General features: G+C 38.1%; 1 protein-coding gene and 1 non-coding gene across 5 annotated transcripts in view; both read right to left on the reverse strand.

The window, feature by feature from the left end:
* MSH2 (mutS homolog 2) overlaps positions 1 to 25866 on the reverse strand; it is a 78144-nt gene that overhangs the window by 3648 nt on the left and 48630 nt on the right. Inside the window, exons 10-20 of one of the 4 annotated variants that reach the window (XM_064494519.1) lie at positions 25156 to 25306; positions 22469 to 22566; positions 19077 to 19322; positions 17671 to 17875; positions 16234 to 16481; positions 14458 to 14633; positions 12595 to 12702; positions 11897 to 11917; positions 9807 to 9888; positions 7716 to 7874; positions 924 to 980 (exon numbers count right to left, since the gene is read on the reverse strand). In XM_064494519.1, the coding sequence (XP_064350589.1) occupies positions 9844 to 9888; positions 11897 to 11917; positions 12595 to 12702; positions 14458 to 14633; positions 16234 to 16481; positions 17671 to 17875; positions 19077 to 19322; positions 22469 to 22566; positions 25156 to 25306 (1298 nt within the window). In that variant the 3' untranslated portion in view covers positions 924 to 980; positions 7716 to 7874; positions 9807 to 9843. Of the gene's footprint in view, positions 1 to 923; positions 981 to 5177; positions 5282 to 7715; positions 7875 to 9806; positions 11918 to 12259; positions 12703 to 14457; positions 14634 to 16233; positions 16482 to 17670; positions 17876 to 19076; positions 19323 to 22468; positions 22567 to 25155; positions 25307 to 25866 lie in introns of those variants that run through there. The other 3 variants (XM_064494517.1, XM_064494518.1, XM_031466967.2) reach the window with 3 other exon arrangements.
* Positions 7040 to 7112, reverse strand: TRNAS-AGA (transfer RNA serine (anticodon AGA)). The gene has a single exon. It is a non-coding gene; the product is annotated as a tRNA-Ser (tRNA).

The following is a 25866-nucleotide window of genomic DNA, read 5'->3' on the forward strand; positions in this document are numbered from 1 at the left end:
GTGGCCTCGGGGAAGGCAGGGCTGGGGAACATGAGAGGGCAGAAGGGCCAAGATAGGCAGTGCTGGCTGGCCTTGGTTGGGCCCCACCTGTCCCAGCACACACTGCATCCTAGGACAGGTCTGTTGAGGCCACACCTGTTCAGACTCCTCTCAAACCAAGGAAGGGAACAGTGTCCTGAGGTGACACTTGAGTCACCCAGACCTAGGGGAAGGCAGCTCTTCCTTCGGCCCCTACTACAGACCCTCAGTCATGCCTGAGCCTGCTCCACTTTAATCCACTGTAATCCAGATGCTTTCCCAGTCAATGCTCTGAGTAAACAACATCATAAAAATCAACTTTCGGTATCAACTGGGTTGATTTTTATTTTTTATCTATTTATTTGCTTTTTCATTTTTAATACTTTTTGGGGGCTTATAGGTTTATTTATTTATTTTAATTTTTTAAGGGAGGTACTGGGGATTGATCCCAGGACCTCGTGCATGCCAAGCATGTGCTCTACCACTGAGCTATACCCTCCCCACTGAGTTGACTTTTAGAGTGTGGTATGTTTTCCTATTCAGACTGATCTAGATGAAGGTGCCATTAAGGAAATTCCTTAACCTCTCTAAGCACCAGTTTCAACATCTTGAAATGGGAAAACAAACCTATGTTACTGCATTGGTGTGAGGATTCACTGAAATGATGTTATAAATTGTCAGATGCAGCATTTAAGCACAGGTATTCAATGAATATCAGTCCCCTGCTTACTTCATCAATCCACACATTTTACTTACCCTGTGTCAACCTGATTATCGGTGGCCATTCATCCAACCATTCATCCATTTATCCATCTATCTACTGATCCACCCATCTACCTGACCATCCATCATTCACTCATCCATCTATTTACCCATGTATCTATATTACATCATTTGTTGCTCACCTTCTATGTATAAGCCACTGCAAATTGTCCACAGAAGTAGATATAGGAGCATACAATCTAGAAGCAAAAATTAAATATTAAAGTCAGGATATTAATAACTTGGCAGAAAGTGAAATGTATCATAAGGGAGGTACAGAGACTGTATTGGGAGATCAAACTCTCCCAGGCTTCTCATCAAGCTCCAATAGAAGGCAATTGCCCAGATTATATCTGATTTGAGAAAACATTTCTCATTCTCTAATCTAGACCATGAGGACAATTTTTTCCTTCTGCACAAGGAAGAAGCCTCAGATTCTAATTATCCTAATCTGGACCATGGTTTCGTCTCGGCTTTCATTTTTACCATGTTCAGCTCTCAGTTGCTCCACTGAGGACAATGTACAGAGTCCAGTTCCTTCCAAGATTTTAATTGGACTGTCCATGAGAGATTTTGAAACCAACAAAATGAGCTAAATGAGGAGATGATGGACACATTAAAGAAGATGCCTTAGGGCAGGCAGTCCCTACACAATAGTTTGTTGAGAGTCGATTGAGGGCTTTGTGGGACCAGCAGCTAACCTCCACCCCTTAAAGATCTCTCCCTACCCTCTGAATCCTGCCCACACTTAGGTCAACCCCTGGAAGAATTAGGGGAATACAATTTCCCTGTGAAAGTTCATGATAAACAGCATGGAGCTGCATTTCTGTCAACGAAAGAAGAAAATCTCAAAATTTCGTTGTCACAGTGAGAGAAACAAGGACCCATTGACATGATGAATGAAATACCCTGTAATCTCTGCAGGCCACTACCCACACTTGCAGGAGGAGTTTGTCTGCAAGATTCCCACAAAGACACTGCTGAGAAAATGCAGCCAATGTGGCCAGTGGGGCTGTTTGGTGCTGCAGATTTAGAGACAGAAGACCTAGCCCTGCCACTCACCAGCAGTGTGAGTTCCGGCAAGGCCCTTCAACTCCCTGAATCTCCATTTACTAGCAGGTAAGTGGGGAAAGCATGCGTGCCTCGCCTACATTAGCTGGCTGGCTTGACTATGACGGTGCTCTCTCCGTGAGCCAGTTCACTGGGGCAGGAGGCATGGGGATCAGTCCTTTCATCCCTCATGAGCTCAGTGACCTCTGGCAAGTAACGTCTCTTTCCTGGGTGTGCATTTCCTTGTCTGTGTAGATTACAGGTATGTGTGCGGGTTAAATGAGATCTCCATGTGCAGAGTGTGGGGCAAACCAGGTGCTTGTTGGTTGGTTTTTGTGCCCCCTCCTCATCCTCGCTGGCCACACTCAGCAGAGTTCCCCTCAGCCTAGGACAGGAGGCACAGGATCTCCAAGCTGAGGCCAACCGAATACTGCTTGGTGTCTCCCTCCTTGACTAACACCAATGAGGCCTTAGGCTGACTTCCACTTGGAAATCAAGCCAGGCTCAGTAGCTCGTGGCTGCTTGAAAATGATTTTCCAAAACCCTCCTTTCACTATACCACCAGCCACCAATTCACGCTCCGATTCAGCATTCCTTTGCCAGACTTTAGAATCATTGTCCCAACTCTGGCCTTTGTGATGTGTGGAAACGTGCCCTTTCCTCAGCCCAAGATCCATTCTTCACGTCCTGGGATCATGTACTGCTCCCCAGTTCCTCAAGGAAACTCCTTCCCCATTCCTCATGGTTCTGGCGGGCTGCCTGATGGCCTTTGCCTTGGGCCAAGGTGACTGGAATCTTTCCAGGGACTTGACAGGATGTGGACCCTGAAGACAGAGGCCCTCTTTTCTCCGGATTGAGAGTTGTAAGGATTTGACCCCGTTGCTGTCTGTTGGGGGCCCTGTCCTCCCCGTCACACAAATGAACCCAAGTTCGAGGCCAACACTCAGGCTGAGATGAGAGAGGGAGGGAAGCAGGGAGGAAGGCCAGCTGGCACTGCTTCAGTTTCTGGACATGGCTGGGCCTGAGATCAGCTGCCTGGACCCCAGATGGCTCTTTTTGTGTAAGTTAGTCTAGGTTGGCTTTCTCTCACCTGAAAGCAAACAAGTTCTGAATATCAGTAGACAGGTACGTTAGATAAATTCTATTAGTATCCTCATTTTACAGATGTGGTTAAGGTTCCAAGGTCCAGAGGCAGAGCAAAGATTTCTGCATGGATGTATTTCATTCTAAATGAGTGCCCAGTGTGGCCACATGCAGGATGCTGTACAAACAGAACAGCAGGGAAAGGATTGTTCTTCTCTTAGAAGTAACGGTCTAGGAAAAAGGTGCAGCCACATGCTACTGATATAACCCCACTTAACTCACATCCATGTATGCAAAGCCATATTTATGGTCTGCACAATGCTGCAAAACAACTCACATCGGAGTTGCCTTAAATAGTGGATGTCTGAATAACTCACAGAAGCATGAGTCTCATATGTCTCTTTTGAGGCCCATTAGGAGTTGGTTGTCATGGGTTTCCATTCTGGCTCAGAATGAAATCAGCGCATGAATCATCCAGGGACCCTTTGGTCGCAAGCAATAGAGACTGCAGTCAAAGTAACTTAGTCAAAAGGGAATTGGGTGGCTTGAGGACTCAGAGCCCAAGGGTGAATCTGGCCTCAGAAACCCCAGGGACTCCAGCAACATGGTCAGCTCGCTCTTACATCTTTCCCCCACCAACATCTAAGAGCTCTCCTCTCTCTGGATGTTGACTCAGTTTTTCCTGCTGCTGCTGGGCCCCCTGTGATGGCTGGGTTGGGTGGGGGAAGATGAAGGGAGATGAGAGGCAGACCCACAGACAGTTCTGGGCAAGCAACATCTCAATCTAACAATCTTGGAGGAAGTAGAACTTTTCGTTTCCAAAATCTGTATAAACTCTTGTGGTAAGCTTGGCTCATGGGCCCACCTCTGTGGCCAGGATAGTGGGCCCTGGGACTGACAGCCCCTTCAAAACTGCATAGAGGGGCTTTACCAAGTGGAGTGGAGAGGGGATGGTGAACAGGCAAAACATCAGCTATCACTTCACTGTCAAAGTCGATTAGAGTTTGCTGAAGGCTCAGTGGAGGATGTCCAGCCCAGCCTCCCCCAGACACCCTGGGCTGGGAGCCCACAGGTGCTTACCATCTCTAGTGATTCCACTTCAGACCACCTGTGTCACCTTGGGTTCTTGGTTTGCTCATATCAAAATCAAGTGTTTGAACTCAATGGAGTTGTCTGAAGGCCCTCCCAGCTCTGACCAATCCAAGGATTGTCATAGCTACATGAGACCCAAACTGTGTAGGAGCTAGGGCTAAAGTAATGAAAGTGGGGGCTGCCCAAAGGCAGGGGAGAAGGCAGAAGCCAGGAAAAGATGAGGCCAGCCCTAGCGGAGCAAAGATCAGGAAACACCGGGCCTGACATCACTGGAAGATCAAAATTGCTTGTGGGTGAGGAAGGACTAGCACTAGACTATTCAAAGTGGTAAAGGGGCTCCAGGAACTCTGTCATTAGGCTGCCTGGACTACTGGGGAGAATTTGGGGCCAGGACGGCCAGGATCTAGAAGCTCCAGGAAGGAACCAGAGAGGATAAAAGCTCCATATGGAAAGGAAGGAACTCAGCTTCAGACCAAGGAGGTTTGGGCCACTTCTTACTTGGCTGTTGTGCTGCCAGGACCCAGGTGGGAAGCCCAAGAGAACATCTTCAAGCTAATAAGAGGCCAAGTCCCCAGGGCCCCCAGGGGATGGTGCCCTCTCTGCACTGTCACCGAGACCTCTAGTGTCCCCAGAGTCTGGAAAGGAATCACCATGGGTGGGACTGGCTCCCCGGGGAGACTGTGATGCTTCCACAAGCTCACCAAGTGTCCCTCACCAGGTCGCCAGGTCAATGGACTTGCTCATCAGCCCCTGAGAAACTCGGAGGAATGGCTGCCTTTGAAACCGGTGAAGCCAGTTGAGAACAAAAAGGAGTTGATTTCACACAAGGTGGACCCAAGAGACAGGCATGGATTGATTCCAAGGGACCTGAGAGACAATGTCATTAAAAGAGCCACAAAAATCTACTGAGAAAAGACAGAAGAAAACAGAGATGGCCTCAAAAGACCCTAGGAGATGACCCTGGGGCCTCCATCAGCAAGACTGTGGGAAGGAAGGAGTCTGGCCAATGACTGTGAGTCCTGCCCCAGCCACCCTTCCCCTGGAGCCAGCCCTCCAAGTGAGTTGTCCCTGAAGCACTGTCTCCTCCCCAAAGGGAAGACGGCACTTCCAAGGTTGCCCTTTAGAAATATGACACAACGCCTAGAAAAATCAAACTGTTGTTTTTTCCAGCTCATTTATTTCCTGGCTTGTCAGTTCCCACACCCAGGGAAAAACTGGTGGGAGAGTGAGGGAGAGAAAAGGATCGTCTCAGTAAGTATCATGGTCTTCTGAAAGTCTGCAAACAAGGCGCAAGCACAGAAATTACCAGTTAGATATGGTGATCAAAACTCAGTTCAGGTTCACTACTTCCAGCTAAGTTAATCAATCCCAAGAGGAGGGGAGGGGAGAAACAATTTCTGCATACATAAAAATGTATCATCCATGTCTTTTTTACTTAATGACCCTGTGTGAAGAGGCTCTGCCTGGAAATCAGTGTCTGATTAAGAAGCTCTGTGGTCGGAGGAGGTGCCCGAGGGTCAGGAGGCCCAATCTACAGGATGGCTCTGCCACCAACCAGCCATGGGGCCCAGGGCATGTCACCTGCCCTCAGCATCCTGCCTTCAACTGACTCTACTCTCTGTGGAGGGTCATCTTGTTCCACCCCTGCCAACGTTCAGGTGCTCCGCTACCCCTTACGACAGCCCAGTGGAAGAAGCACCTGCATTGGGCCACACTGTCCCTGCTCCAAGGTGTCAGTGTCCAGGTCCCCAGGGAGCTCACAGTCTGTGCACAAGTGTTTCTTGAGAAACTACTCCCTGCCTGTTGTGCTGAGAACTGTGGGCAAGACAGATAAGGTGCTGAGTTTTTAGCTTAGTTGGATTCAGTGGAAACGGGGTCACAGAACACAGTGGGGTCCACAGAAGTTATTATTCAGGAAACAGAAGAAAAGAACAGAAGCCAAGACATGCTGAAAGGAAATAAATATTAAAGACAAGGTGGGGCATTGAAGATGGTGGGCAGAAGAGGAAATATCACCCCAGAGCACCAAACATCATCCCAGAGCACGAAAGTAAAAATCTCTCGCCATTCCCAAAACACTCTTCAAAATGAGTTTGGTGAATTGCCACTATGAGGTAGGGAAAACAGCCAAAAAGACTCCATTTCTTTCTCAGTGTGGACACAAGATTCCGTTCTGGCCAAGATGTTAAGTGGAAGCAATGTGTACAACGTCTATGTTTCCTTAAAGCTAGGAAGAGCATGTGTGCAGGTTACTCCTTCCTGCTGCCTGAAATGCAGGTGCATTGGCTGGAGCACTAGCAGTCATCTTGGGCCATGAGGGGACCTTGAGAAGAGAACTGAGCACCGTGGAGAAACAAGCTCGAAGAATCAGGGTCCCTGACGCTCATGGAGCCGCCTTACCTTTCTCCCTCCAGATTTCTTTCACAGGAAAGAAAAATAACTTCTCTCCTAATCTACTCATCTCTGATCTTTGGCAAGTCACTTAAGTTCTCTACACCCCAGCTTGCTCATTGGTAAAATGGAATAATGATGGTGTTTACCTAATAGGTTGTTGCCAGACACACAGCTATTATTGTATCTATTTAAACTATTATTTTTTAACAGCTTCATTAAGATATAAACTTACATACCATATAGTCCGCCTATTTAAGGTATACTCCTTCCACAGGAGTACAAGCTTCCACAAGAGAATTAAAAACGGTACTTCTTAACATCTGTACCACACCTCATTCAAGCTTTCTTAACTTGTGTTGCATTACCTACATCACTCATTTTGACACTAAATAATATTTATGAAGATTAAATTTATCACTTGTGTACTTCTCAGATTGCTAACTACATTTTAAGCCTTTGGAAAGGAAAAAATTTGGGGGACACACTACTGGGGTTTTGATCCCAGCTCTGCCACTTACTAGCTGTGTGCCCTGGGCAAATTATTGAACCTTTGAGCCTAGGTGTTCTCATGTGTGATGTGCAGGTGATAGAAGTACCCACCTTTCAGTATTGCTTAAGAGGAGTGGTTTTTTTTTTGTAATGGAGGAACTGGGGATTGAACCCAGAACCTCATGCATTCTAAGCATGTGCTCTACCTCTGAGCTATTCCTACCTGGCAAGAGGAGTAATATTTTGAGGAGCCCAGTACAGCACCTCGCACTTTTCAGATATTCACAAAGTATTTAATGTTGCCAATTTTTTCGTCTACTTGGTAATATTAAGGATTCAATGTGGGAAGTCATTTTCATGATAGATTTGGCTAAGCCAATGTTTAGCAATAAAACATCACATTAGAATTGATCATAAATATGAAGTCCTGATCTTTGTGTGAAGAAACAATTGATAAAAATACATCTTTCTAGGTGGGTGATGCATAATAAAATTTCAGATCAGTGGCTGAACTGAAAATACTTGCATTGTCTTAATTTGATTTAACTATACTTAACTTGATTTTCAGTGCTCTCCATTCAATATTATTCATAAAACTAAACTGACTGCTAATTATAACTGCTAAGTTCAACAAAATTCTAGGAAATAAAAGCAATAGTAATAGTGTGATAAAACAAGTTAATCACTATGGTTCGTTTACTGGTTGATTCTGAACACCGAGGAATTCATTACCATTGTTGCTTTGTTAGAAAAAGAAATGGTCCACTGACAGAATTTTCCTTCCTTCTCAATTTAACCATTTAAAGGAGTTTATAACTTCTCTTTACCTCTTTAAGGTGAAGCAAAGGCCGCAGCAGTGTGGTCTTCTATTTACCAAGTCTAGAAATAAGATCAGGATGCTCCAGTGAAGGCTGCCCAGCATCCCGTATTGTTCATGCCCCTGCTGAGTTCTCATATAGCTGGATCAAAGATGTGTTTGAGCACTTCTGTTTGGACAAACCACATGCCAATGTAAAAATATGCTAACATACACTGAATTTGGATCATGTTCCTAACACTGTCTGACATGAAACACTGTTGCTTCCAGGACAGTGGGGAAGCTACTGTGTCAAAGGCAAGGCTAGGGCTCCCCACTTCCCTCCTCAGAGACCAGAGGCACTGCTGCCTGCAGAGAGAGGGGCTACATCCTCTGGGATACCCTAGCCATGTACACAGTGTCCACAGACACCTGAAAGCTGGCCAAATAGGTAAATTCTGGAGCCGAATAAGAGAAAGCAGCAGCTCAATCTCTCAAGGGAACTGGAGTGGGGAGTACATCAGGCAGAAAACTATTATTTTAACTTGGGCTCCACTTCCAGTTTCTGCCTGAAAATATGTGTATCATTCTGGGTACTTTAATCATCCTCGCCAGCCACACCCTACCTCCTTATTCCAAACACACTGACCCTAGGAAGGCAGTAATTAAGAGATTTCCTTTGAATAGGAAAATTTTCTTTACTCATGTGTTCTTCCCCATAAGCTGATTAACATTGTTTAATTTATTTCAGACCAGGGACTGGCTTTCCTTCTGACTATTCTGCACAGCATCTTAATCAACAGAATATAACTAACAAGCTTAAAGAGCCACTCAGTACTGAATCAGCAGCTCATACCATATGCTGTGGGTAAAAACATACTTCCCAAAAAAGCTAAATGCAGAAAGACCAAGGATAGAAGATGCATTTAATGCTCATGAAGTCTAACAGGATGTGCTTAGTATGTGGAACATTGAGATTTTATGGGGGAAAAGTTATTCTTTAAATATATCCTAAAACATCTTTCTTCTGTTCTGTTACAATTTTTACCCTCACAAGAGTATTTTAAGAAGAAAAATCTAATTACAAAAACAATTGCATCTTGGATGGATTCTTAGTGCTAATTTTTAAAAAATGCAAAAAACCCATGTATTTTCTCAGAAACCTGGTTATGTGGCCAACAGATTTCACAGTAACAGTATGGTTGAGTTCTAAATCTTGGATAGTATTTATAGGTTCGGCTCTATCCTTGTATTATCCAAGTTCATGTTTGAGGGAAGAAGAAAAACCAAACCACATTACAATTAAGATTTTTAAATGCAACTGTCTTTTGACAGGTCAGAGATTAGTTTATCTTTCACTTTACATCTACCATCCCAAAAGGAAGGAAACTGGTTGCTTCATTAGCATATTCATGTAATAAGCGCAGCTTAAGTCTGAAACATCTTAAACAACAGGTCTATTATGAGTGTTTTCATTTTCAAAAAACCTCAGAACTAAACATTAAGTCTTTTTTAGAGAAATGAAAGCTGTCTGATTTATCAGAGTTTGAGAGACTACAAGTTTTCTTAGAATCGACATCTCCCCCCATTTCTTGTAGCCCTAACGACTAAAACCACGGGCTGATTTCCATTTTATACATGCTTTTGTGCAGCAACCTAAAAACACTCATTCACAGCTAACCAGGGGATGAAATATTTCACTAGAATTTTAAAACTGCCTTTTGAATTACATGAAAGTCTTCCACTTATAAGCAACTTCGTGATTTTGTAAACCAATAAAAATGTCCACACTGACATTTTTTCTCTGTAAGTTTGCCTTCTCCCCAAGCTTTTGACATCCAGAAAAGAAAAACTGATGTAACTCACTCTAAATTATCAACAATGATGAAAAAGAGCATGGTAAATTAAGATGAGCATTTTTAAAGGGCTTATTGGTCTTAAATTTTCATTTGTTCTCATACCAAACTAAGTGCTTACAAAATAACTGCACACTTTGGCAATAACTATAAAGCAAGCACCTGCATGACCACCATTCTGGTCAAAAAAAAGAATGCTGTAGTGCCCCAGAAGCCTTCTAGAAGCCCCCTCCCCATCAGCGCCCACAACCACTCTCCTGACTTACATATTCACGTTCTTGTTTTTCTTTAGAGTCTCATCTCCTATGAATGCACCACCAAACAGTATTTTACCGATTCTTCAACTTCCTATGATTGGGAAAAAAAATGTATTATCTTTTATCTGTCATTTCTTTTACTTGGTTTCTAAGATTCCATCTGTTATTTTGTGTAGCTGTAGTTTGTTTTCATAGCTGGGTTGTTTCCATTGTGGGTCTATCGCATTCTTGTGTACACATCATAGCACAGCATGTACAAGCACCTCCCAAGTATGCACCTAGGAGCAGGACTGCTGGGTCCTATGCGTATTTTCAACTTTACTAATTATTCTCTCTAGCAGTATTGTTCCATTTTCTCAACAAGAGTTGGCATAATCACATTGTAAATGACTGTCAGTCTGGTGGGGAGGGCAGAGTCGGGAGGTTTTTTTCATTTTTCTCACTGGTGTTGAGGACCTTTTCATGTGTATGGATCATTTAGATTTCTCCCTGGGTAAAGTGCCTGAATTTTTTTTTTAACTGATTAATTTCTTTTAAAATGTTTTGAGATATAATTTACATCACACATTTAAAGTGTATGATTCAGTGGTTTTTAGTATATTCAGATAGGTGCAACCATCATCAGTTTTAGAACATTTTCATCTCAAAAAAAACCTCCACACCCTTTAGTTATCACCTCCCTAGCTGTCCACTCTCTGCCCGCCAGCCATGCAACTGCTAATCTACTGTTTCTATAGCTTTTCCTATTCTGGCCTTTCATTCAGACAGAATCATGTAGTTCATAGACTCTTATGACTGGCTTCTTAACTGATATTTCCAAGGTTCATCCTAGCTTTGGCCTGTATCAGTCCTTCATTTCTTTCATGGCCAATTAACAGTCCATTGCATGGATATCCTACATTTTGTATATCCATCCATTTAATCCATTGACGGACATTGGGTTATTTCCACTTCTTCCCTATTGTAATTCTGCTATAAACATTTATGTAGAAGTTTTTGTGTAAACATGTTTATTTCTCTTGGATATATCCATAGGAATGGAAATACTGGGTCATCTGGTAACTCTTATCTTTATTTGAGAAAATGCCAGACTGCTTTCCAAAAGTGACTGCACATTTTACATTTTCACAGCAGTCTTCCAATCTCTCCATATTCTCATCAGTACTGGTTATCCGACTTTTGCTTTTAGCTATCCTAGTGAGTGTTAAGTGTAGCTCCCCGTGGTTTGGATGTGCATTTCCCTGATGACGTCCTGCATCTTTTCATGTGCTTACTGGCCATTTGCTCATCTTCCTTGGAAAATTATCTATTTAGGTCCTTTGATTTTAACTGGTAGAGTATATGCTTAGCATGCACGAGGCCCTAGGTTCAATCCCCAGTACCTTCATTAACATAAAAAAATAAACCTCAATTACACCCCCCCCCTAAAAAAGTCTTAAGTGTCTATTTAGTGACTTTATAGGAGTTCTTTATATATTCTGGATATAAATTCTTTGATACTGTGACACCAATATGTTCTCCCATTACAGAGCTACAGTTGTCCCATGAACAACACAGATTTGAACTACACTAACCCACTTACACTTGGGTTTTTTTCAGTAAATATGTACTGCAATACTGCAAGATCCACAATTGATTGAATCTACAGATGCAGACCGTGGACATGGAGGGACTATGGATTTTTGACTACACAGGAAGTCAGTGCCCCTAACCTCTCCGTTGTTCAAGAGTTAACTGTAGTCTTCTTACTTTGTGATGCTTTCTAATGAAAAAAGGTTCTTAATTTCAATATAACTGTGTCAAAGATTACGCATGGTGTTTGTCACTTAAGAAATCTTTCCCAAAACCAATTTCATAATATTTCCCAAATATTCATAAAAATACTTCCCTTATTATTTTCTGTAGAACTATAAACACTAAAAACTTGGTAGTGTTGCTTTGTACATTTTGGTCAAAAATTCACTGGAGTTGTTTTATATATGGTGTGGAATAGGGATCCACTTTCATTTTGTTCCTATATGAATAACCCATCATCCCATCACCATTTATTAAAAAGACCATCCTTTTCTTCCCATGTTCAGCAGGACCATCCACTCAACTCTTAACTTCTCCATCTTTCCCTGGAAAATAAAAGTAGACTAAATCAGGGTTCCCAATCTGAAAGATTTTGTTCAAGTCACATCACAGACTGGGGGTGGGAGAATGGCAGATGGGGTGGAAGATCACACTAGGACTCTGGATTTATAATAAGTTCCCTGGCTAATGCATATACAGCAAACCTGGCTCCCGCCAACAGATGGACACTCTGGGAAATCACTGGAAATGATTTCCATGGTTCCTTCTAGCTTTAAGAGCCCCTAGTTTTTTTTTTCCCCCACAAAGTCTCTACACTATTTGTTTCTTCCAAACCATTTGGGAATAAATATGTGTAAAAGTCTCATTACAAAGAAATACAACATATATCAAATTCTAAAAACTACATTTTATTTATAAAATTCAACATATTGCCTACTACTGCCCATGTCCATTTAAGTATTCCTCAGTTACAGCTCTCAGTTTTCAAAATAAAGATCTTTAAAAATATACTCAGGTAGAGCAAAGTATACTAAAATTTTATTAACTTGATATCCTAAGCATCAACTGCCAACACTATGGGAAAAGGGTTAATATAAAACAATACAAAAGCATTACAGATACAGCTTAATATTATCTTCATTTCATTAGTGCGGTTTTCTCACATAGTAACCTTTATTCGTGAAATGATTTCATTTACAAAACTATTATTCTTTGCTATCACCTCAGCTTTCAGCTGTTTTAACTTTATTGTGATGTTTTCTTCTGACATTTCAGAAAAGGGCACTTGCTTCACCTTGGAGAGAAACTCTTGAATAATTTTTTCACCTTGCTGAAAAACATGTGAAAGTTCCATTAGTATTTAAAATAAATTTTCTAAAAGTCACATTAAATAGTAATGAATTGTTTCATTAAATTTCAATCTAAACACGCCACCCAATATTTAAACATCCTTTAAATTTTAAGTGCGCACCATCTAGAATTTATAGCAAAGCCTTTAGTTGATCATATTTCTTCATAGCAATTCATTAAAAAGATATTTATAAATATATTTTCAGCTGCTAATGACAAAGAGACTGAATATTTTAGTAGTTCCCAGATTCCTTAGTTTTTAAAGCTGATATATAAACTTAGCCTTCTGGGGAAAAAAGAGCTCAAGGTTTACAAATACTGTTAAGGCATAAACAGTCCCTGAAAATTTAATACTCTACACACACAAACACACACACAGATGTTTCTTCTTTGTTTATGTTACTGCCTACTTATTGCCATTCCAAAGAACATGACTATTACTTGCTATGTGTCCTGTGGGCAAATTCCTGAACACACATTCCTCATCCATTAAATGGGGACAATAATATTACCAACCACACAGGGCTGTTGCGAGAATTAAAGAGTAACAGTGCCTGGCAAAGGATATGATGTTTATTACTGTATACGAAGCCAAACTAAGAAGTCAGCTTTTCACCAGGGAGCCAGCTGATAAAAGTACCTTAAAGGTGAAAGGTAATGCAAATGGTAAGATAAATAGGAAATACATCTCTATTAAATAACAAGTGCCTTTTTTTCCCAAATTAAAATAAAATCTAGATAGAGTAACATTGACAGTTATGTGTTGTTACATGTCTCCTTTAGCTTAAAATTTTAGAAAATATATTGTAATTAATATTGTCAAAAGTATGTAACTTCTGTTCTAATTGGAAATCACAGATTACATAAAGGGGTCTACCTAATCTCAGATCATTGATAACTGTGGGGCTGATATCAAGACCAGTTCATAACCAGGATGGCAACCTTCCATACTTAAAACTATTAGCAAGTTACAACACATTTCTCCTGCTTACATAGCTACAACAGATAAAACCTTATCTTTTAAGCTCAAAAACCATACACATCTTCTATTACTGTAACACCATCTATCCTTCAAGTAAGAACAAAGAATTCACTGGATAAAAACTAGAATGTGACAAGAAGTTGTCACAATGTATAACCACAGGAAATGTTTCAGGACCCAGAAGTAAATTAAGATTCTTTTATTTTCGTTATTACAGAAAACTAATAATTCTTTAATTTAAAAAAAATACATTGGGCATATGCTTGTACCTTTCTGTCTAAACATCTAAATTTCACCCACCAGTCAGAAGGCCCAATTTAAGATCTACTTCAACAAGACCTGAAACATCCTGCCCACAGAGAGCTTTCCTGAGTAAATATTTGTCACACACCACTTTGTCACATTCTCTATGACACATTCACAATTATTATCTCCCTGACTAGTTTCTAAACAACTAGAGGGCAGGAACTATGTTCATTTCTCTATCATTTTAACTAAGCACTGAGTAAATATGCAGACTTGACCTATTTGTTTATGAAGTAATTGAAGACATGTATGGACCTCTGTAATTCCTTTGAACTATGTATTTTAAACCTACACTAACATTTCTAATCACCTACTTCTGAAATCTGGTACCTGAAATGCTGTCTTTCAATCATGTAGATGTTCGTAGTGGTGAAGCCAATAATGAATGATAAATAAACATCAGAATCACATAGGAAAAAAAATAACTACAAAAACAGTCTGCCAAACCTCTCTTTCCAGATAGCACCTCTTTGCTGCTGGTTCCATTTCATCATATTCTCTTGGTTCTCCAATATTCTGAAACTCCTCTAGTTCCAGGGCTTTTTGTTTAGCGTACTCAATAACATGCTTGGGGAAATTAGCAAGCTCAGCAACATGAATCCCAAAACTCTGATCACAGACACCTACAAGAAATTTGGGGAGTGGGTGAGGCAAAGTAGGAGGAGACAGCAATTTATGTAGATGGAACTAACCTTGTCATTAGGAAACTTAATTTTGTATTATTTCAAATAAATTAGCCAAATGTTTCAGAGTAACTCAGATAAAGGAATTTTAATTATGCCTCCAGTGAAAAGTGATTATGACTTGGCACCCAGAGCTATATTTTAACTTGACAAATGTAGTAGGAAAAATAAAAGTAGCAGGGAGAAGCTTGATGATAATCCTCAAAGGGCTAGACAAATATCTGAATCTGGAGAAAAATTAATCAATGCAATATATCTGAGGTTTTCTCATTTTATAAGGGAGGAACTAAAGTACTATGAAAAAAAGATAAAGGTGTCACTAATTAATAGGAGCACTTAATTCAAAATATAGGCTTATGATCAAATGACAATGAAATTTCTGACCCAAATCTAGTTCAGCAAATTTTCAGGCTAGGTAGGTTAACTTCATCCCCATTTGCAGAAAATAAACTAACTTAAAATTCCTTCTAAATGTTTAATACAAATCATGTTCACGGAGTGACTACAGAGCTCCCATTCTGGCCTCAACTGTAAATTTCTTTTGGCCTAGTTATTTACCCCATGCATTCTAGAGCTGGATACTGTGCACAGCTCAGAGAAACAAAAATAAAATAGAAGCAAATGTTTGATAAACATCCACAGTGAAGGGTGTATCTATTCCTATCTTCTCCAAACATCATCTGGTCTTTTTTAGTATTCTGAACCCATTTCTTTGTCACACAGAATACAAACAATGATTTAAAAGCAAAACCTCAACTTCATGCTAAATGCTGGGTCCAACTAGGAGTATCTATATTCTCTATCAATAATAATAATGCAAACAGTAACTCAAAAGGATTCGTATGGAAGCATAAGCAACAAAGATCCAAAAATATTATCTCATTTGTATACAACTGATGCAGAAAAATGCATTTTTCATGAAAAATCAGAAAGCCATCTGAAAAAGCTGTTCTGATAACTGGTGAAATGTTTAAGCAATAAAAACCTTATAGTATGTTAATCTCATCAACTCAGAAATCTGATTAGCTGCCAGACCCACTAATGACAAAGTTTACTGAAAAAGTGAAAAGCCAAGGAGTAAGTCATCCCTTACCTGATAACTACCAAGAATTTCAGGATTTCTGGAAACCCTAGTTTTAAATTAACTTGTTTATATAACACACCCTTAACAATATAGTAATTATAACAGTCTATTAAACAGTAATAGCCAGAGACTTAGACCTTCAAAGCTTATTGTTAATATCCAGTAGCTAATCTGACAGGAAAATGTGCTGCCAATGAGAGGCAGTACAAAATCCCTCAGTGATGATGTTCAAGAGTATAGATTATTCTTTCTGTGATTGTTTTAAAATGAGGTTCTACTATGAGACACAGAAATATAGATAATACACCAAGACCCCATCCCTAGATTGTAAATTAAGCGGTAAATGTGTTTTGTAAAAACATCAATAATTCATCCTAATGTAGAATAAGGCAACTACTAATGATTCCATAGGTAATAACACTCTGAATTTATAGCACTCCAGTGGTATGCACTCACCTTTCTTCACTTGATACAGCATAGTCAAGCTCTGTTTGGTAGTTAGTGCTGTGACATGTAGATTATTAACAGTTGGTATCTGATTGGCCAAGGCAGTAAGTTCATGAAAATGAGTTGCAAACATGCAAAAAGCACCAATCTCTGTTGCAATGTACTCTGATATAGCCCACGCTAACCCAAATCCATCGTAGGTAGAGGTTCCTCTTCCCAATTCATCTATGATTATTAAAGAATCTTTGGTTGCAGACCTAAGACACATAATTACATGAAAATTTCCCATAACATAGCATGTGGTAATGCAAAAAAACAAAATTAAGGCAACACAATGGAAAAGAAGTGCCACAAAAGTAACAGATTAATTATCTTTAATATATACAGAAATTCAACAAAGTCAATAAATAACACTAAAACTTCAGTAGGAACATGGGTATGGACATGAACAAACAACTGGTGTAAGGGAAAACAAATGGTGAATAAATAGTTTTTAAATTACCAATCTCACTAGTTGTAATCTAAGAATTTCCAAATAAAGCAGCTATCATTCATTTCTTGACAATCAAATCAGTCAGGATTTTAAAAAAAAGAATGCTGTGTGATCACATAAATCTGTGTGCCTGCCACAGCCCTACCTATACCAGATGTTAGCATTTTCTTTTCTCTTTCACCAAATGTAAGGAGGGGAAACTTTTTTAAATTAGAGATTCTGACAGTTCTTCATGTGCTTACTGCTCATTTCTTTTTCTGTGAAATGCTACCGGCATCTTCTACTTATTTCTTTAAACTTTTATGTTATGAATATTAACTTGTTGACTAATTAATATACCAAACATTAGTATTGCTTTTATAATTCCTCACAAACAATAATCAACACATAATTTACTAAGGATCTACTATATGCAAAGTACTTTAGAAGACCCCAAGAAACAGAAGGCATAGCCTCCCTGTCTTCAAAGCTCTTAAATAGTGAAATAAAGACAAGAGATTTCATAACCTCTAAAATAAAAAGCTAATAAATTACAGTTATGTCAAAGAGTTCAAAGAAACAGTCATGACCTTAGGCTCAAGTGACAAGGAAAGTCTTCAGAGAAGTAGAATTTCTGTCATTAAGGGCCTGTAAAGATTAGAAAGGACTTGGGTAAAGGGCAAGGAAGGACCGTTCAGGTAGTGTGAACAGTTCAAGTAAAAGCATGGCAGTGGGGAGATTTGTAAGGTGAACAACTACCAGTAACCTTAAGAAGACAACTTTAAAAATCAAAGAAGCTTTCCACAACTATGGCCAGTCATCCTTTCAAGACAGTATAAAGTGTATAAAGTTCACAGGAAAACTATTAAACGAGATAAAAGACTGCAGATGTTTTATAGATGAATCTGCAAATTTACTTCTCAAAGGACAAGGACATTCATTTCCATTTCCAGAAGACTGGGAAACACACTTACTTGAGAATAGAAGCAGTTTCTAACATTTCAGCCATGAATGTGGAGACTCCTTTCAACTGACTGTCCCCGGCCCCTACCCGGGCCAAGATGCAGTCCACAATGGACACCTCTGCCGACTCACATGGCACAAAACACCCAATTTGGGCCATGAGAACTACCACTCCAGTTTGGCGAATATATGTTGATTTACCGCCCATATTTGGACCTATAAAATAAATTATACCAACAAACAAGATTATTAATTTATTTTTGCTACTAAAAAATTGACTGTTAGTTCTAAATTGCACATGAGTGACTAATAACCTAGGTCATGTGATACAGCATACAAGAAGCAGAGCCACAGGCTGCCTCAAGGCATGGACAGTTACTGCCTTACACTGCTCCCTAAAATAATGCTGTTTTCTCTTCAGACAAACCTACACTGTGCCCTTCATCAAAAGGACTCATGAAAAATACACCTTACCTATAATTTGACTATGGTCTAGAAAAACCATACTGACGTTTCCCCACAGCTCACAGAGCTGCCTGAAAGATAATTTTATGAAATGCAGACCTAATTGATTAATTAGCTAAATAGTATGACTCATTAATAAATGGATCTATTAGACAATGGATCAGTATGAGCAAATCCTTCAAATCAAGTAAACTTCACACTAGAACCCAAAGACATGACCCTACTTTTAGAAAATGTGCAATTTACCAATTAATGGTTTAGATTATATGAACAACTTAAAAATCCATTTGGGGAAATAAAATACAATCATTGACTGCTCCCCAAACACATTTGCCCAAAGACTCCTACCACTCCCACCCCAACCACTTCTGTTTTCTAGAATCTGGTTAAGATCTCTCAAAATACTTTAGTTTGAGAGTGCTGCATTAGCCTATAAGCAGGTCTACTTTTTTAGAGTTTCATATGAATAGAGTACCATGTCTTTAAAGAATTGCTACCCTAAGCTGAAGTCATTCCAGCAGCCAATTCTGCTTGAACTTTAATGACCTCACTATTGAAGGTCTGGCCCAAAGGGAAGAGATGTTCATTTTACTTATTTTTTATTTTTATTGGAGGAGGAGGAAGATTAGGTTATTTATTTATTTATGGAGGTACTGGGGATTGAACCCAGGACGTCAAGCATACTAAGCATGCATTCTACTACTGAGCTATACTCTCCTCTCCCAAGAGATGTTCATTTTAAATGCACTGAATCCCTAGAAGTTTCATTCTGTTCATTCACATATTCATTCATTCATTTATATATTATTAATATACTACTAACTAGTATGAAAAATGTTCTTTCTAAGGTCAAAAACTAGGATTTTCTTCTTCAATTTTAAATATATTTCTACTCCAACATAAAACAGGGGACACATTACTCCCCAAAAGCCCATCAACTAGGTTTTTTTACCAGTAATGATATGGAACATCTGTTTATCTTTTTCAAAGTGAACATCATTAGGAATAAATGCAACTTCATCTTGAACTTCAATACAAGCATGTCTGGATGCTTTCAGTGTAATTCTTCCTTGTCCTTTCTCCAAAATGACCGGCCGTACATATGGAACAGGAGCTCCATTTGACACATAAGCAAAGCTGACGACAGCATCTAGCTGAGCCAACACATCATTGAGTGTCTGCATCGGTTCTACATAGCCTGCATATAAACAGAAAATGTATACAGGAATATTGAATAAGAAAAAAAAGTACATATAAGCAGCTATAAGAATAAATTTAACCCTCCCTCATTTGGGAATTCAAAATCCATTTACTAACTTACATAATTTTTAAAATTAACAAAGGTTTGTCATAACTAAACTTGAAAGGAACACCTAAGACTCAACCTAAGGTTAAAATGTGTTGTTACATCTTCCCCTATTATGAACAGATTTCAAAAATAGGGTATGATGCCCTCCCTTACCAAAATCCAATAAAATATAAAAGCCCATAGCTGCTTATATAAAGAAATGAAGTAGAGGTTAAAAAAAAAAAAGAAAAAGCAAAAGCTTTCATGACATACTGGTAAGGGAAGAAAAGCAGGGTGCAGTGATAACTGAGGCACACTTCTAAACTGGAAAAGACTGAAACCAGGGTGACATTTCACAATTATCATTAAGAAACCTGCAAATACCAGGTAACAAGATATAATGTAAACATCAAGATTGTTACTTGGGTGAAAAAAAGATTGTCACGAGTTTTTTTTCCCATGCAGTGAAATTTCAGCATAAATTTAGATTCATAATTGTCACTTCAAACACTTTCAACAAGATTCTATCCTGCTAGAACATTAAAAATAAAAGCTATTATATACATTAAACAGTCCCTGACACATGCTAAGCAAACCATGATTAGGCAATAAAAAAGGTAAAAATTTTCAGAATAGATTAAAAATTTTAATAGGTTAGAGGAGTTGGTGGAACAGACACATGTGTCACGTGGAACTATCACATGGACATCAATGTGTCAAAAGCTTCACGAGAAATTTAAGAGAATAGTGTTTAATTTTAGGAAAATACACCATTATAAGTTTAATTAAATGGCAGGAAATTTGACTCATCTTTGATTCCCTTGTTCCCCATAAAAGTGATAAAGTATTTTTTGAAAATAAAAATTAACTTATAAATGGCCAAATACAAATAATTCTTACTGTTTCACCACTTATGGGGGATGGGAGTGGGGTGGGAAAGAGTCCACACTACCCTATCAAGCAGCAACAGGAACCTGTGAGTTACCAAGATACTACTGGAGTACTTACTTACTATAATTACTTTAATTCATGTAATTTCTAACATACCAACAAAATAGGTTTATAATAAATATTTTTTTAAAAAACCAAAGCCTCTTAATTAAGAGTCTATACTTGGTATCTCACATCATCTGGCTCTTAACAGACCACCTTGTCTGATTTAACAGCAAGATAGAAAACTATAAAAATGACCCATTACATTTTTAATAAAGATAGTTTATGATGTGTATATTAGACTATGACGAAGTTTCATTTAAATTCAAGGTGACTCCAAATACAAAACCTTCAATTTAAATATTAAAATCTAGCAGCTTTAACCTACTAGGCGCCTAATGAATATTAATTATTATTTTTGAGAAAAACTCCCAGTTTGAACATATAGTGTTTTTTAGGATCCTTAAAATGCAATCTAGGCTCAGGAATATAATTCAACTAGAAGATTATCTGATACCACCAAGCAAAAATGTAATCTCTACAAATTTCATTCATCTCAACACAAATATATAAAGTATACTAAAACACTTTAAAAGTTTTGTTTTTCTTTCTGATTTACTATAAAAATTCAGTAGTAAACATTTTATAGAATTATGCATGCTCATACTTTTTAAGTGACTTATCACCCCTAAATAATTCAGCACGCATATCCTAAGAACAAGGACATCTTCCTACTTAATCACAATACACACCCAAGAAATGTGACACTGATACCATATTATTTCACACTAAACTTTGCCAATTTGTCCCAAGAGTCTCCTTTACAACAATTCCTCAATTCCAACCCCGAGCCCTGGATCCAATCAAGGGTCATCTATCCACTGCCTTTGACTGTCCCGTCCCTTTAAGTCTCCTTTTCCTAGAACAGAGCCTGCCCAGTTCTTTTTTGCTTCCATGACACTGACATTTTTAAAGAGTTCAGGCCTTAAAAAGTATATCCTATAATCTAATTTTATCTAATTCTTTTTTCTTATTACTATTCAGGTTAAATATTTTGGTCAATACTATAGGTATACTTCAGAGATACTGCAGGTTCAAGTCCAGACCACCACAATAAAGTGAGTATCACAATAAAGCAAGTCACACAAATTTTTTTTGTTACCCAATGCACATAAAAGTTATGTTTACACTATACTGTGGTCTATTAAGTGTGAGATAGTATGTGTGTACACCTTAAATTAAAAAGTAACTTTATTGCTAAAAAATGCTAACCATCATCTTACAAGGCAGAGTTACCACAAACCTTCAATTTGTTTAAAAAAAAAAATACTGGCAAGCACAAGAAAATGAGGTATGCCTATACGTAGGTGAATGTGTCCTTCCCTCTGCATCACAGCGGGAAGCATATATATAATGTCATTTGTCCCACTACTGGTGATGCCAACTTTGATCACTTGGCTAAAGTAATTCTTTGGTGTGTTTCTGAAAGGCACAATAAAGGTTACAGTCAATATACACATGATGATAGGCAAAGCCTTCCAGCTTAACTCATCACCACCTACCTGCACTGCACATTCATTCCATGCTAAGGGCAGTACCATAGAGTCAGGTCATGCCTTCCCCTTAATTATAAGACAATCATCTCAAACAGTGCCCCCTAGCATGGACTCTGAAAATCTATCAAATGGCACACACAACTCAAAAGGCTTGATTGCTGTGTAATTTCTGTTTGCTTTTCAGTGGTATTTAACTCCATAACCTGGAGTGTAAGTCCACAGATCATCTAAGACATTACTGCCTTGTAGTCCTTAGTGTTTCTTTTCCTTGTTACCACGACAGTAAGTTTTGTGCTTTTCTGCATGTTTTTGTTTTTCAGAATATTCCCATTTCTTAGCCTGCACTAGCTTATCTTTCTAGGTCCAAGAGTAATTTCTGGTTACTTTTCCCACCAAAATACAGCATGCATTATTTTATAGGAAGCTTAACATAATAAATAGTCATAATATGTAACAGTTTAAAAAAAACACAACAAAAACCACTCTTCAAGCATCCCAATGTTTTTTCTATTATCAAAAACCAGGACATATTCAGAACATTTAATGCATTGGTTCTATTAAATTTACCTGAAGAAATATTGACAATTTCTCTAACAATGGCGTCCTGGGCTTCCTCGTACTCAGTTTTATTTTTGGTATACTCTTCATTGAGAGAAGTCAATTTACTGCAAATCAAGATAACGATACAATTTAAAATATCTATTGGAGGTAATGTGCACTACATAAAATATATCCAGAGTATTATCATATAAAGCATAAAAACAATAATTAAAATGGAAATATCAGTAGAAAACAGGCAACTAACTAGGAGCAGATGTGGCTGGAATTTAGTGTACTAACATTTATGCTGTTTGGAATGGCCCATTGGCACAATTCTTGCTTTAACAATTAATCCCTTGAGTGAAATTCTGATCTGTGACCTTTTCTAAAATATTGAAATGGAGTAAGTCTTCATCCCCCTTGTAAAATACATACCCAAGCAGCACTATTTACAATAGCCAAGACACAGCAGCAACCCAAGTGCTCATCAAAAGATGAATGGATAAATACATGGTGTGTGTATTACTATACATAAAGTAAACAACAAGGACCTAATGTATAGCACAGGGAACTATACTCAATGTCTTGTAATAATATATAATGGGAAAGAATCTGAAAAGAAAAGAAGTATAACTAAATCACTTTGCTGTACACCTGAAACTAACATTATAAATCAACTACACTTCAATAAAAAATTTTTAAAAATAAAATAAAAACAAGTCCTTGCAGCCAAAAAAACAAAAAAAACAAAAAAAAACCGTATGTGATATATGTGTGATAGAATGTTACTCAATCATAAAAAGCAATGAAATTCTGCCATTTGCAGCAACGTGGATGGAACTAGAAAATATTATACTTGGTGAAATTAAGTCACAGAAAGACAAATACTGTAGTTATCACTTATATGTGGAATCTAAAAAATAAAATGAATGTTTGTTTTTGCTGTATACAGCAAAACAGAAACAAACTCACAAATACAGAAAACAAACTAGTGGTTACCAGTGGGGAAAGGGAAGGGAGAAGGGCACATAAGGGGCATGGATTAAGAGATAAGAACTACTATGTATAAGATAGATAAACAACAAAGATATATTGTATAGCACAGGGAATTACAGCCATTATCTTATAACTTTTAATGGAGTATAAACTATAAAAATATTGAATCACTATGCTGTACACCTGAAACTAATAATATAAATCAACTATAATCTGATAAATAAATACAACACCACACACGGTTTAATATTGAAAGTTGTTAAACTAAGGAAAATGTTTTGAAAACAAACTTACTGAGCAATTTAAAGACAAAACAAAAATTACAGGTTGAAATAATGCTAAAGAAAGATGGGAATAAAGTGGAGAAAAAATATTCATTAGTATCAAAGGAAGGGAATGAAATTAAAAACAAAAAGACAAGATGAGGGGGTCATAAAGGAAAAGAGAAAGAAGGGGAAGTACTTATCAGGAGGAGGATACTAGTCAACCCAGGCAGTCACTGTGAACTTGATGGAATCAGACAACAGCAAAACACATATACAGCACAAGAACAGTACATAGGCAAAAAAAGACTTATGAAACAGGCAAATAAAAGAATTAAAGGAAGAAAAGTAAGAGGCAAAGACATTATAAAAGTGAGACTGGTGCTTTGAATCACCCACTGGTTAGTTATAACATACATCAATTTCTTGATTCAGGAATATAGTGTGACTGAAAAGCAGCAACTAATGAATTTGGCAACAGAAGATCTAGGTTTGAGTATCTATTGTTACTAGTTGTCCAATCCTGGGGAACTAGAGTTTCAGTTTCGGCATCTAAAAAGTGAGAGAAATATGACCTGTCCTATTTATTTCAGAAAGTTGTCATGAGAAAGTAACTATCAACAGACTGACTTTTCACTGAACACCTAGAATAGTATCTGCATGTAATAGACACTCAAAACACTTTCTAAATAAACGGATAAAAGAGGATCATAAATACAAAAACTACTCGTAAAGTACTAAGCATATCCAGGAGGGGCGGAAGTAAAGCTGTCCGTAAGTTCCAGTGTAGTACAGAAGAGAAAGGATAAATATCCCCACTCCTCCAGTTACAGAAGACTTATTTTTAAATAATTCTTTTTCCACCTATAAATAATTTACCTCAGGAACTTCCTAACATCAGCAAGAGAAAAGGCAGAAAAAAATTGGTAAGATTTTTTTCAACATGGAATACGAGTTTTAAAAAATGCTGTAATCTAATGAATGACTTCATTAAGGCTGGTAGACATCTCCCTAAGCTAACTGGTATATATTCAATAGATATATGAGAAAATTTTGACTTGTAAAAGATAATAAAGTTTTCTTAGAAAAAATAAATGTGAAAACAACTAACAGAGATATAAAGGGGAACTAAGTTTAACAGACATGGAAACATAAAATTAAATGTAATACAATCTATTTCACATTGATAAAAGGATGGTAAGACAGATACGTGAAAGAATAATCTTAAAAACAGACCTAAAGGGCTACGTCAGTCAATGAAGAAAAGGTGAATTATTTAACAAGTGCTGCTGGGATACCTGACCAAGCTCTTGTAAGAAAAAAAGCTTCAAGCTTATCTTATGTCATATATCAATTAATAATAAATAAAGCAAAACATCCTTATCACAAAACATTCACATTTCATCAGAGAATAGTTTCATGGGACTATTGAAGGCTTAACATAGGCTTACAAACCTGTTGGTAAATTTAACACCATTTTTCTGCATATCTATTGTACTGAAATTTTTATTATTACGAAGCACTTTTTCTTCCTTGCACGTTACACGAAAGTAATATCCAAATTGTGTGCTGGAATCCAGTTTAATCTGTTTGCCAGGATCCAAACCTTCACGATCAGGGAAAAAAGAAAAAGTACGTCATAGATATCCACAGCAATTTTTCAATGTAAGTGTTTAAAATACTTAAATCTAAATAGTGAAAAAATACTTTTATTATATGACAGCATACTTAAAATTATTAGTATTATCTAACTGAGAAAGATTCACATCCTACTTCACTTTACTTCACTCAAAAACTACATGAGTTAAGGATATCTACAGAATCCTTAAACTCCCTGATCAATGTTCGCTTCTGACGTGAGCATGGGCAGTGGGCAGCACACACTGTTCTAGATGCTGTGGGTATGAGGGAAAATAAGATATGGCCATTGCCCCTGAGGAGTTCTGCAAGAGGGTTCTTTAGTTAATCAAAGCATTTCTCTGGAATTAATGTGGAGAATAATTACAGAAAACAAACAGACTTTCCAAACAAAACCTTGAGACTGAGACTCTGAAGCTCTAGAAAAACGAGGACATATACTTTGTGTTAAGTGTAGGAAACTTTACAAAACAAGAAATGATCAATCAGTTAGACTTTATGCACCTACGATTTTTGAGTTTTTATCTT

This window comes from Camelus dromedarius, chromosome 15 (assembly GCF_036321535.1).
Source record: "Camelus dromedarius isolate mCamDro1 chromosome 15, mCamDro1.pat, whole genome shotgun sequence".
NCBI lineage: Eukaryota > Metazoa > Chordata > Mammalia > Artiodactyla > Camelidae > Camelus > Camelus dromedarius.